This window comes from Corvus moneduloides, chromosome 15 (assembly GCF_009650955.1).
Source record: "Corvus moneduloides isolate bCorMon1 chromosome 15, bCorMon1.pri, whole genome shotgun sequence".
Lineage (NCBI taxonomy): Eukaryota > Metazoa > Chordata > Aves > Passeriformes > Corvidae > Corvus > Corvus moneduloides.
In genome coordinates, this window is record NC_045490.1 from 8086389 (window position 1) to 8099572 (window position 13184).

Here is a 13184-nt window from a genome sequence, read left to right on the forward strand (position 1 = left end):
TACTTACAAAAATCACCACAATAACACCAGCTGACAAACTCTTGCTAGGACACTACTAGCGAGAAGGACTGCAGCACAATGGTCCTGGTACCATGCAATTTTCCAACTGGAGGGCCAAGTGTTTGCTAGAAAAATATTCTGCTACCCCTTATTTCACAGAAAAAACAGTGCAAGTATGTAATAAAGTATTTAAATTTTAAATCTTGAGACAGTAATCCTTTTAAATACTGTACTTACTTGTTTCAGTGATCTGCTATTTTTTTATTTTCAAGTAAGTTGGGCTGCAGGTTACACAGTCCAGCTGTAAAGTTGTCAACTCTTAAGATTTAAAATCTTGACTTTTTTAATACTCAGAATTTCCACTTAACACCGAAGAGTCTTACAGACTTGTAAATTTACAAGCAAGATTTTCTTTTCAAGGACAGCCAGCAGGGAGCAGCAGATTATAGTCCATGCAGAAATAGCTGCATCCCTTGTTAAAAAACTGAAAAGGTCACTAGTAACTTGTTTGTTTCTTGTCTTAGTTGCTTGGTTTGATTCCACTTCTGGGTGTTACTTGTTCAAAAAAACTTGTTACAAGGAAAAAAAAATTGTCGTATTTTAGCTTTAATAGGAGACTGAAAATCGAATTGATCAGTGCAACAAAGATTAGAAATTTACTTTGTGCAGTAGAGCTTGCTACTTATATTCTGCAACAAGACAGGCAATCACATGACAGTTATTGCCTTAAAATAGCAGTAAACTAACAGTGAAGTCAAAAAAAGGAGAGTATTTCTAGCTGGTCACTTATCTCTAGAGAAAGAGATGTTTTTTCCACCCACAACTGCAGTGGAAGTTTTTAGCCTTTTCTGTTTATACAAAAAGGCTGCAAAAATTCAGACCTTGCATTGGTAATTTAATGTTTGTCCAACCTGCCTTTCAAGGCAAGTATATACATCCTATTAACAACTTGCAGACAAGTCTCAGACTCAAGACAGTGAAATATGAAGGAAGTGCAGCCAGCTTCTTGCATACCTCTTGGCTCCCTCCTGCAATGCTGTCTAGACTCCCAAGCACTACCTAAAACCTACAGCTCTGACTCCTCCTAGCAGAGCCCAGTGCAGATACCAATACAGTTACTCTGAGCCTCTGTGCTTGCCTAGAGCATGAGCCACCACCTCACCAGCACAGCCCCACCACAGCTGGGGCTTCTCACCTGAGCTCTCCTCCACAACCTCCAGGCAGAAGTGACAGCAGGTTTTAGCTGCCACTTAACTGCAAGTGAGCACAACTACCACCACAGCCTTCTAGTTTTAAGATTAAAAACATTTAAGCACAACTCTTCATCTATCAAGGTACTGCCATGAACTAAGTTCTGGGAACAGGATACTGGTGTTTTACTAACACGAGCTGAAGAATGGCACAAGACACTAGATTACGCCTTTTTTATTTCAAAAGCTAGGATAGCTTCAATATCCATGTCATGGTGAATCAGAACACATGTAAAATACCTTACAATACATTAGATTCCAAAAAGGTACCAAAAAGTACAGTAAAATTAACACTTCCATTACAGGAAATGTATGACACAAAAACAATACAAAATAAAAAGGTGGAAAGTGACACTGGTTCCCTAAGATGCATCTCATTCTGTACAACTGGAGTAATGCAGAGTCCATAGTTAACTCCAAGAGGCAGTCCCTAGATGCAGAGCTGCAGCTTTAAGCAGACCCTCAAAATCAGTTTCAGTTTAACCTATTAATAAAATCATTAATTAATATCTTCAGCAATGCTGAAATTTACACACCACACTGTCTAGACAACTAGTTATCGGTAAGTATTAAACATGTAAAACATTTCCAGGGAGCTCTTCCAAGTAAGATGCACATTTAACAGGCCATAGAAATTTATTGTAAAGTTAAATTTGGTACAGAACTGAAGTATCCATCTACAGCATTGTATACAAAACCTATGCAGTCATTTTCCAAAAGAGACCATGCCACTGCATACCTGAATAAGTTTGATCAATATGGCTTGTAGTTATTCTGATGACCACCACGTCTTGGTGTCTTCCCATAATTTGCACTGCCTTGACCTATGAACAAGAGAACAAATGCATTAAACTGCTAATTAGTTATGCTTGCTTATACCCAATACAGTTCTCTTTACTTACTGTAATCATAGCCTGGTCCATATCCATAATACCCATATCCTGAATAATCATAGCCTCCATAGCCACCATAACCTTGCTGATAGCCGTATCCTTGATTCCCATAACCCTGGTTCCAGTAATTGCCATAACCTTGATTCCAATTTTGACTTTGAGCTATAGAAGGGAAAACCATCCACAAAATCCCATTTTAGTACACACAACTTATTTAGAATGTGTCCATACTAAAGTAGTGTGTGTGGTACTTACCACCGCCTCTTCCACCTCTGCCTCTTCCTCCATAGCTACCTCTTCCTCCGCCACTACTGAACTGTTGCTGCTGGTACACTTCTTTTGGCTGTGCTACCTTAATCTCACACTGCAAATAAAAAACCAGGAAGAGTATGTAAAGTGTTTCAGAGCAGCATTTCCCAGCCTGAGCACCTGGAGAAGCCAAAGGTTCCTCTGGAGGCAAAGGAGGTGTACACACTGTGCTCCTCTCAGGTGAGCAGCACTACTGCATAACCAGGGGCATCTGATTTATTGTGTCAACTGGGCAAAGGTAAGTCACTGTCAGCCTTTCCAAGAGGCCACTGCTTTCAGGGCATTTTATTCGCCTATTCCCTACCAGCAGTTTACCCATGGAAGAGGTGCTGAGGCCACCTCTCCACAAGGCTGCCCTCTCACCTGGCACAACCTCCAGAACAAGGCTGTTGCTATCAGTGCTATGACCTGCACTGAATGAACAAGGTTCTGAGAAATGCACCAGAACCCAGCAGCCATTGTATACACCCTGCACACTGTGTATGTGGCTGGACTGTACCATACCTCTACCAACCCCTGAAATCATCATTTATCAAATACTAACAGGTAAAGCCAACCAAAGCTGACATTTCCAAGACAGGTTCCCAGGCTGCAGTTCAAGCTGTCAGCCAACCACCTGGTTCCTGCATCTGTGCAGAGTCCAGGAGTAAAGCTACTGCTGCTGCAAAAGGAACAACAGCACCTGAGCAAGTCTGGCTTGGAGTTCTTTCACCACAGGACCTTTAAGGTAATCTGCTTTTTATTCTCTGTGGCTATAACATAAAAATAAGTCATAGGTATGAAATACAGAAATTTCTCAGCTCTCTTGGCATGTAAGCATTCATCTCTCCTGAAAACAAACGTCACTGCTAACCAGTGACTTTCCCAGTGCATTAGGTTTGCCAAAATTTGTGCTGTCCTGTATCAAGACCAGTCTTAAAGCAAATGCAGTCTAAGTCAGTGTCAGACAGTATGACCCAGTGTAATAGGGCTCTGACGTTATGTGGACAGTCAGCACTGGCCTCAGAGCAAGGGAGCAGGGACACCTTGAGCCAGTACACATCATTTGCCTCCAGTCCTCACATCATTTGTTGATACATGAGCCTCTCTCCATTAGCTATTCCCTCAGATGAGCAGTCAGCTGGTCAGAGCACCTCACACCACTTACAGCAGTTCCCATAACCAGGTGACCAGACACAAGCTGCCCCAAGCATACATTCACTCTCTGGATCCTTGTACTACATTTAGGGGACAAGGTTTTGGCAGCAGGGGGGCTGCAGGAAGGGGCTTTAGAGAAGAAAGCAGAAGCTGCCCCCCAGCAGACAGAGCCAGTTTCAGCCAGATGCTTACAGAGTTAAGCATCTGCAAGGCTTTCATTTATGCAAGTGGTCTATGCTGAAAATAGGCATCTACCTGTTGGAATGGCTTACACTGCTACACTGATACATAAGCCAATTTCTCCACATATATTTAATGAATGCAATTAGATACTTTACATACAAAAAGCCTTAAACCCAGCAGTTAAAGCCACAAATACTGCCAAAGAGCCTCTGTGACTGAACTTGCAGCAAAACACTACTATGGTAAACTTCAAGCTGTCCTTATTGTAAATTTGGTACTTTGACCCAAGAGGTCTACAAAAACCTTTCCAGGTTATATGCTTGGACAAAGAGTTATAAGTCAGTGTTTCTACCTTGCTTCCACTGACGTTATGGAATTTCTTCTCCAAAACCTTCTTCACTGGATCCTCTTCCTTGAAAGTGATGAACACAAACCCCCTCCTTTTGTTGGTCTTTGGATCCATTGGCAGTTCAATTGCTTCAATCTGAAGACATGAAATACTATTTTCAGACTCATGTTTTAGAGATGAACAGTTAAATGCACAGAAACTGGTACAGCAAAACTTAAGTTTTCTTTCTAAGCATATAATGCAACACCAAAGTTGTAAGCCCTTCTGTGCCAACACTGGCTTTCAGATTAGAGATTTCCATTTTACAACTCTTCAAACTGATTTTAACATCAGTTAAAATGCTTTGAGTTAAAGACAAGGGTATCTAACTAGCAATGGAAGCACCTAGTGCAGTAAGTGCCACCTTTGCTCTGAAGATGGGAAATTTCTGCATGTTACAGAAGGCCTGATACATCTGAAGTTAACTTACTTTGAAACTTGCATATCATTAATAAACTAAACAGCAACTTTCAGAGTTTACTAAGATACCATTACACACCTCTCCAAACTCTCCAAAGTATTCCCTGATTTTCTCTTCTGTGGCTTCTGGGTTTAGTCCACCAACAAATATTTTCTTCACTGGATCCTTTTTCATTGCCATGGCCTTCTTGGGATCAATTAGTCGTCCATCTAGTCTGTGTTCTTTCTGTTCCAGAACCTAAAAGATAGCTTGGTATGATTAACTCAAGCTGAAAAGTTTTCCCTAGAAGTTAAGGATCTAAAATATGAAGCTTAAATTCACCTTTTCAACACTCCCAGGCTCTTTGAAGAGAATAAATCCAAAGCCTCTGGATCTTCCTGTGTTAGGGTCCATCTTTATCGTACAGTCAGTTACTTCACCAAATTTGGTGAAGTAATCTTTTAAGTCTTTTTTGCTTGTATCCCAACTGAGGCCACCAACAAACATCTTCCTGAAATTTCAAGGAGAGAAGAGCTATTCAGATTCAGGAAGCACTGCAGAAAAGCACATGCAGTAAGATGCTCAGTGGTACACACCTCAGCAGCATTGTCAGAACAGGACCAACTGTTCCGAGTGCAACACCTGCACCTTGTCAAAAGCTGCTGATACTACAGGAGTGCACAAGGGTGGGCTTCTCCCCCTTCTTTTTGAGGCAATGCCACAATGCACTCTGACATTTATTAGATTATATAAGAAATAGTAAGAATAGCCTGAGATATTCCTTGCCAGTAACTTACATTCTTACAAAAGTGTTCTATAATTTGCAAGAAAGCAGAATTGATTTATCAAGTACTGCCAACTCTTGCAAAGAACGTAGGACCATTCCTACTGCTCTGAAAGCATTCAGCAAAGAATATGGCATCAAAAGCAAAGTATTTGAGCTCTCTTAGGTTTTGGTTAAATGGCTGTAAAAATTTTAGTCCAGGTATCTGTGACCTCCAGTACCAGTCACATACAAAAGATGGGACTTTGGACCTGCCTTAACTACTACGTTGTGCACTTCTTCCTGCTTAGTTACTGACTCTAGTTCTATCTTCATCAGTACTACAGGAGTCTCTCCATTCTTAGTATTTAATTCTAAGTAGGCAGATACAGTTCCTCCCTGCCCACTTTCCCATACAAAATACCCTCTGAAGGAGGATATCTATCTTAAAGAACTAAATTCGAGGCACAATACAGAAGTGAAACTAACAAACAAAACAGTGATATCAGGCAATAAGGCATTTTTCAAATGCTTCACTTCAAATGAAAACATTAATAACATGGCTGCATTTTCTATTTTCAGAGTTTCCAAGGTAACAAACTAAGCTTTTAAAAGCATTCGAGCCTTTTTATCTAACTATAGACTGAAACAGTTTAAGTTGTCATTACTCTGTATGGAGGCAACCTAGATTGGCACTACAAGCTAACAGCACTTCAGAAACTAAACTATGCTGAAATAAAATTGGCTTTTGGTGTTTATATGTAACTTTGATTTACAAGAATCGGCATCTATTTCTGTATAAAAGGCAGTAGGGGAGGGAACCTTATGGGGTTTTTGCCCTTTTTTCCTCAACTGGGTGAAACCATACCATGTATCAGCTGAACTCAAGTTTTTTCAGCAGACCAAGCTGTGCGCTCTGGATGAGTGCAGCAGGAAGCACAGGGTCCAAGTAGAGTGTGTGCTTCCTGCAGCCATTACATCAGAGCCTTAGAGGAACAGCCTTACGAAGTTTACTAAGTCTTTCAATACCAGGTAGAAGAAAGGGGCTTGGGGGATTCCTTCCCATCTAAACAGCTGACTATGGCTGCTATAACCTGTACAGACTGACAGTGGCTTTCTACAGCACACCCTGTCATCACTGACCACACTTACAGAATTAACAAGAGATTGGGGGGATGACAGGAATTTGTCTGGAGGCAGCTTTGGCTGCTTTATGGCATCAGGTTGGTGTTGTAGCATTGCCACATGCTAAACTCACCCCTTACCACAGCAGTATGTGTTACACTTCGCAATTTGCAGTGCTTTGTTTTGTAACTGGAAAAACTGATACCTAATTTAAACACCACAATACAGAGCCTTTGAAACTATGACAAAAATCCTGGTATTTGGCTTTGCCTTCAGAGGACACATAAACTGGACAACTGCACCCTTAACATGCAGTTATTTTTTCCCTCCTGAGTGTATTAGTGCAGCTAAATGGAAGCTTATTTCAGCTCTTAACAAAACCCTCTAAAATCAGTGCTTTGGAAAGCTCTCATTTTAGGACAGTGCTACATTTTTCACATGGGTCAATCCCTCTGAATAACTGCTTTTGTCAAAAGTTTCATTTCATATCGATTTGGGGCTGAAGTTTGTCATCTCCTGTTCATGGAAGAAAAATACTATCACTCCTTTTTCAGTACAGAATACTAGAAACAGTAAAGAAAAATTCGTACATAGCTAAAAGGCCTGGTTCTCAATCCTTCTAGTGTCTGCAAAAGGTACATCCGGTCCCAGCTTGCGGGAAGCTTGTACAAGTGTTATTCGTTCCTTTATCGTCAAAATCTATTACACTGGCTTCAGCTCTGTTTAACCAGAGGGATCTGACCCTCTGGTTCAGGGCTCAACGATAACAAAGGGAGTTCCAATTAAATACATGGGGTAGCCTGAGTAACAAAGACCTGCTTGAGAAATAGGTAAGTAATGTCCATGTCAAGTACATGTATTTACGAACAGGCCAACTATGATAGAAAAGAAATTTCTCTTGTGTAGACTACCAAAACACAGCGAAACTACTCTTGACTCCCCCAGAAATCCCCTGCAAGACATAAGGCATTTCCTGACAATGCTGCAAAGCTGCACACCAAATTCGCTCTTACCGATTTAAACACACCGCGCATCGTCTCAATCGTGCTGATTTTTCCATTTACTTCCCTTAAAAAAACTTAGCTTACCCCCACTGCCTTCCAAGGCCAGGATTATTTATGTGCTTTACACAAAACACATTCACATCTACATCGACGCCGGTGGCGATAGGCCATGCGATCCCCACAAAGTTCCAACCAGCCCCCCTCCCCCAACAGAAAGCAACTCCCTCCATCCGCCCCTTTCGCTAAAGAGAGAAAGGATCAAGAAAACGCGGGAGAGGTAAATGCCCTTCCATTTTACAGCGTGAGACGGCAACAGCCCCGCTCGGCGCCCCTCCCCCAGCCGCCACATGGCGCCAACAAAAGGCAGCGCCAGAACAAAGGAAGCGCTGGTGCTGCAGGGCCCCGGCTCGGCGGGGCCGCTCCCGCCGCCCTCCCCGGCGGGCCGAGCGGGGCCGGGGGCGCTGCCGCCGCCGCAGGGCCGCGCCGGGCCCGGCGCTCCGCACATGGCGCCCGCGCTTACCCCGCGTCCTCCTCGTTCTTGCTGGCGTTGATCTGGTCGCCCTCGGCCCCATTCTGGCTGGCGGCCGTGCCCGCTGTTCCCGCCGCTGGGCCGGCTCCAGCCGCCGCCGCCGCTCCCGCCGCTCCTGCAGCTCCCGCCGCCGCCGCCGGAGCCCCTCCGGTCTCGGCCTGCTGCTCCCCGGCGCTCTCGGCCGCTTCGTGCCCGTTCTGGGTGGCGCCAGCCGCCAGCTGCTGCTCCGCTTCCGACATGGTGCCCCGTCCGCAGAGGGAGAGGGACGAAAGGCGCCTGCGAGAGACGAGCGCGGGTCAGCGCGGCGGCTCCTCCCCAGCCGGGCCGGTCTGATCCGGTCCGCTCACACCCCTCCCCCTTCCCGCCGCCGCCATCCCGCTCGTACTCACTTTAAAATCCGCTCCCGATAAAACCCGGGCCGACCGAAGTCTAATTAAAACCGCCCCGGCACTGGTGCTGGAGCCGATCCCGCTCCCCGCGGCTGCTCCGCACCGGCCCCGCCGCCACCGCCGCCTCCCCCTCAGACACGTACTCAGGCCCGCGCCCGCGACGCGTGGCCGCCTTTATACCGCCGGAGCCTGCGCCACACCGCAACAAGGCGCGCCCCGGTTGGTCACCGCGCCCTGTCACTCAGGGGGTTCTGCTCTCACTACTGGCTGTCCTGCCGGGGTGGGCGGGGTCGTGCTGGGAGAGGCGGGTGAGGCGGGGCCGGGAGTCGCTGGTGGGGTCGGAACAGCCCCGGGCGGGATCGGGATCGGGATCGGGATCGGGATCGGGATCGGGATCGGGATCGGGATCGGGATCGGGATCGGGATCGGGATCGGGACTGTGGCTGCGGCTGCGGCTGCGGCTGCGGCTGCGCTCCCAGCACGGTCCCTGGTTCGGCCACGGCGGACCAGAGCTCACGGGTTCGGCACGGGAACGTCCGGCTGCGGCTGGAGCGCTGTATTTACTTAAAGAGTGCCACCCTGTTTTAGCTCGAGGTGTGTTATGGGCACTGACTCAGTTACTCCAGGACGAGAGGTTTGCTTAATGTTTCCAGCTCTGCTGGTTTTGCAACCGAGGGGGGCCAGAGTTTGTTGTTTTTAAACTTAGATTTGGATATTACATAACTCGGGGAGCTGAAGCGCTGAGCACGTGCCCGGGCCTTAATTCCTTTTGCCCAAGGATATGTCAACCTTGTTGGCAAAGTTGTGGGTGAGAAGTCCAGAGGACAACTGCTCCTTGTAACCATACTTTGTTGTACGGTATACAGCTCCTAATGTCCTATTTGTCCATACCAAAGGGGCAGATTTTGGCTTCTAGATATACACGTAAAGCTTACACACCTTTAAAAAAACCGTAACAGTTAAGCCCTTTGCTTGTGGGCAAAAAGTAACAATTATTACCTAAGTTACTGCATTAATGAGTGCACGCGTTATTGCTCCACCCTCTGCCCAATATGGCTTGTGGCTCAACTTTCATCTGCTGTTAAAACTCAGGAGTGCCCACAGCTACTTGTGAATAGAGATTGTGGTGATACATTTTGTTAAGTGATCTGGTCTGGGATCTTGTCTGGATCATGAGCTGTCCTTCAGTGAGCTGCTTTTAGAACAGTTTTTATCCTAAATACAGTAGGTCAGAATTCATCTTTAGAGATGCCTGTCTCAACATATGTTGTTGACAGGGTAGGGTACTCTATACACAAACTCTCAACCAAAACTTTAGGCTGAACTTTGTAAAAAAATGTTCTATGAAGTCAGGGCAGTAAAGACAGTAGAAAGAGCACCTAGCCAGTACACTTGTTACACTACACAAGTTGTAATGGCCTCAGGACAGGTTGTAGATGTTGGCTGATAGAGATGCTCATCTTTATGAGAATATATTTTTATATTGTTTTCTTGTACTGAACTTTAAATAGAATGTTAGAAGCAAAGAATTTTTTAGAAGATATCATAATTTATACCATGTCAGAGGAGCTTACCCCACATCCAACAAGGGGGCTCTTGTGATTTTTCAGGCAGCTTTGGCTTAGATTTTAAACCTCTCAGGTCTGCACCAAAAAGGTGTGGTTTGTGATGACAACCATCAAAGCCACCGTCTGTCAGCTAAGTGCATTCTGTTACACTGTGCTGATAGCCTGCCTAATTGGAAAATACCACACATTTGTTTAAGTCACAGGGAGCTAAGGCCACACTGAGGCTTGCAGGTTGCACGGCTGAAGTGGTGGGCGCCACTGCCCTGGTTCCCTGTCCACCTTCTTTTTGCAGGTTTTTGTGTATGCAGCTGTGGCAGGTGACTGCAGAAATACGTCTGTGCTGAAGTTACAAGTTTGCGGACCAGCACCTAAGAGTAAGCTGAAATTTGCAGCAGTTTACATGGGTCTGTCAGGCTCAGGTGATGGACATAACCTGAGTGCCTTGGATCAGATATTTATAACTTCATTTTCTTGGAAGACTCACTGCCAATAACATCTGCTTTGTATTTCATCAAGCCTTGCCAAGAACATGAATGATTGTCATCTCATTAGGATTTCTACATACATTTCCCTTTACTTTCTCTTCTTTTTTTATTTCTCCAGTTCTCTTATTGCTTTGCTGAACCTGTCTCATCCTTCCCTACCACTGGCACTTTGTCAGGTGTTTTCCTGTTCTTGCTGAACAGTGCTTTCTTTAGAGCCGTGCTCGTTTCCAGCTGCCCATTTCTCCTGGTCAGGTCCCTCTCAGTCTCTGATCCTGGCAATTCCGAACAGCAGGCCCCAACTGGCAGGGCTCTCTGTGATTCCCTGTTGCCCCATGTTAATAGCTGTTTGATTAAAGCTTTTGTGTCCCATATCCAAGAGCAGGATAACAATGTGGTTGTAGACTGGCTAAGCAGCCTGGTTTGAGAACTGTGGCTGGCCCAACTAACGAAGTCATTCTTTACACATCTAGACATCAAGGACTGAGAAATTTGAGAATATGGGTCGTTGTGGTTATTTTTTGTCTCACCAGGCCCCATCATGCCACAGGTAATTTTAAAGAATTCCTCTGGGCTGTGACTTGGGTTTTGGTCTTGCTTTTCACTCCCCACTCAAAGCCTGTGGTTAATCAAAGGAAAGTACACACATACCTTCTAGGGTGGTAATTCTTCCTATATCACACATTTACTGCTGAAAAAAAATCTATCATTGTTTGCCATTTTTTTAATCCTGTAATTGCTATGTTTATTCATGGTGTTGACTGAAATTCCATTGAATTTTACTTGCATATGGGCTTTCTGATCTTGGGTCTAATTCTGCTGTTCTATCAAACTTGCAGTTTATGCCAAGCCCTGCCCTTGTTGTCTGTTCATACCAGTTTTGTGCCATACCTGTCTTCATTACCTCTTTCTTTTTCTTGGTCATCCTCTCCATTTCCTCATTATTTCCCTTGTGTTGATTTTTCTAGCTTCTCTTCTAAAAAAAAAAAAAGGAGAGAGAAACGACATATTCATTGCTTTGAAACTTGGTGTAATTTATCTGTTTCCCACATCCTATGCCTGTCTTGTCTAAGTTGATTGTAAGCATCTCAGATGACAGACTGCCTACTCTGTAACAAACACCATGCTATTGGAAGGTTCTGTCTGAGTTAGTCTTTATGCACAGCATAAATAAATATGTTTTATTAATAATAATAATAACAGCTATGCAATTAATCCCATATATTTTAATGATGGGGCTGAATGTAACGGCTCAAAATAAGTATGGCAAAAAGGATTCCTTATGCTACAGGAATTAAGATGAATAGAAGATGTCTTTAAGTAGGCATTGACAAGATATCTTCAAAAAAAGCCTTATTTAACCAATTGCCTCTTTTAATTTGTTAGACAAAAGATTTTTATTGGTTTATTCGTACATTCATTTCTTCATTGTGGTAGGATCACAGTGACTACTTATCTCTGAGCTTGGTGGCCTCAGGGATAATCCAAGCCAGTATTATGTTAAACCTTGTGTAGAACAATGAAGCAGCAAACACGTTCAGGTGTTTCTGCTCTAAAGTTCAGGTGAAAGCCTGATATCTATATGCAGTATTTATATAGAATGTCTGTATATAGATGAGGAGAAGCTTTATAGGAAACAAGCTGTCAGCCCCAACCTGTACAGATGTTCAACAGGAGCTCATCCTGAGCAACAAGGTAGGATAAAGCAGGGAGGTGTTTATTTGAAAGGGCAGTATTGGAATTCAGTTGTAGGGCTGGCAGGAAGCAGATGTCTTTACAGAGTGAAACAAAAGGTTCATTGGGATGTTGAGCCTGTGAGCTTGGAGGGAAGGGAGGAGAGTCAAGGATGGGGCTCACTACTGCGCCTGCAGAAAAAGAAAAGAAACACAAGGGAAAGGACTGACAAGCCAAGCTGAAACAGTGACTGGAAAAGCAAAAAGTGAGAATAACTGCAAAAACTAAGCTACGACATGAGTTAGATATGCTGAATATGACTGAAGGTCAAACAAGAGATTGGTTTAAGGTGGATTGAGAAGCTTTCAGATGATGAGAGGAAGCCAAACCAAGTCTGAAGGGGATTTAGTGTAGAACCTGGCAAGAGACGTGGCTGGAAGAACCTGTGAGGTAGCAAAAGAGGCACTTATACCAAAGACTTTTTTTTTTTTTCTTTCTTTCTTTTTTTTTTTTTTTTATGGTAAAAGAGACAAGCATATCTCTGTAGGTGCTAGGAATCAGAGCAGACTGAACGACTAAAGCTGTGAACAAATGAAGGAGTGAGTGTTGGGAAGATCAAGAAATTAAATGGGGTGAAGTTCTCAGGGCAAGTGATGGAGTTACAGAAGACACGTTGATAAGCTTTTTGTTATTGCCACTTGGAGACTTGTAGACAGAGGAATCATGAAGAGAATATTTTATCACTTTTATCTTTAAAGAAAATGGTGAGATAACAAGTAGAGGAAAACAGACAGGAAGGCTTGACAAGGGTTAAGCAGCAGCAATGAAAAGCTTGCTGGGATTACAAGTGTACAGATGAGCTGCAGGAGGAGAATTGTTTAGTTGTGAGAAGGCAGAAATGGAGGAGAGAGTAGGCGTGTGGCAGAGGAAGTTGCCTTGATCACAGGATTTCCGTCAGAGACACTTTGCACTGCAAGAGCAAGCATGGATGGAGCAAGCAGTGAAGGTAAGCTGGTGCTGTGGGTAGGTATGACAGTTCATCATGAAAGGAAATAAAGAGAAGAGAGCCCATGGTGGATGAAAGTTGTAT

The 13184-nt window shown here is 44.2% G+C and overlaps 2 protein-coding genes and 1 long non-coding RNA gene across 6 annotated transcripts in view; 2 read left to right on the forward strand and 1 right to left on the reverse strand.

The window, feature by feature from the left end:
• The window catches only part of HNRNPAB (heterogeneous nuclear ribonucleoprotein A/B), a 28233-nt gene extending 19721 nt beyond the window's left edge, over nucleotides 1-8512 (reverse strand). The window contains exons 1-9 of one of the 4 annotated variants that reach the window (XM_032124957.1): nucleotides 8371-8512; nucleotides 7973-8257; nucleotides 4903-5071; nucleotides 4660-4818; nucleotides 4125-4256; nucleotides 2399-2507; nucleotides 2153-2305; nucleotides 1990-2074; nucleotides 1410-1734 (exon numbers count right to left, since the gene is read on the reverse strand). In XM_032124957.1, coding sequence (XP_031980848.1) covers nucleotides 2004-2074; nucleotides 2153-2305; nucleotides 2399-2507; nucleotides 4125-4256; nucleotides 4660-4818; nucleotides 4903-5071; nucleotides 7973-8220 — 1041 coding nt within the window. In that variant the 5' untranslated portion in view covers nucleotides 8221-8257; nucleotides 8371-8512 and the 3' untranslated portion in view covers nucleotides 1410-1734; nucleotides 1990-2003. Of the gene's footprint in view, nucleotides 1-1409; nucleotides 1735-1989; nucleotides 2075-2152; nucleotides 2306-2398; nucleotides 2508-4124; nucleotides 4257-4659; nucleotides 4819-4902; nucleotides 5072-7972; nucleotides 8258-8370 lie in introns of those variants that run through there. The other 3 variants (XM_032124956.1, XM_032124960.1, XM_032124959.1) reach the window with 3 other exon arrangements.
• On the forward strand, nucleotides 2507-4633 carry LOC116451457. The gene is made up of 2 exons (XR_004243201.1): nucleotides 2507-2632; nucleotides 2999-4633. It is a non-coding gene; the product is annotated as an uncharacterized LOC116451457 (long non-coding RNA).
• Nucleotides 8513-10298: 1786 nt separating the features above from the next.
• The window catches only part of NME5 (NME/NM23 family member 5), a 33884-nt gene continuing 30998 nt past the window's right edge, over nucleotides 10299-13184 (forward strand). The window contains exon 1 of the mRNA XM_032124915.1: nucleotides 10299-13100. The gene's annotated coding sequence lies outside the window, so the exon portion shown is untranslated. The remainder of the gene's footprint in view (nucleotides 13101-13184) is intronic.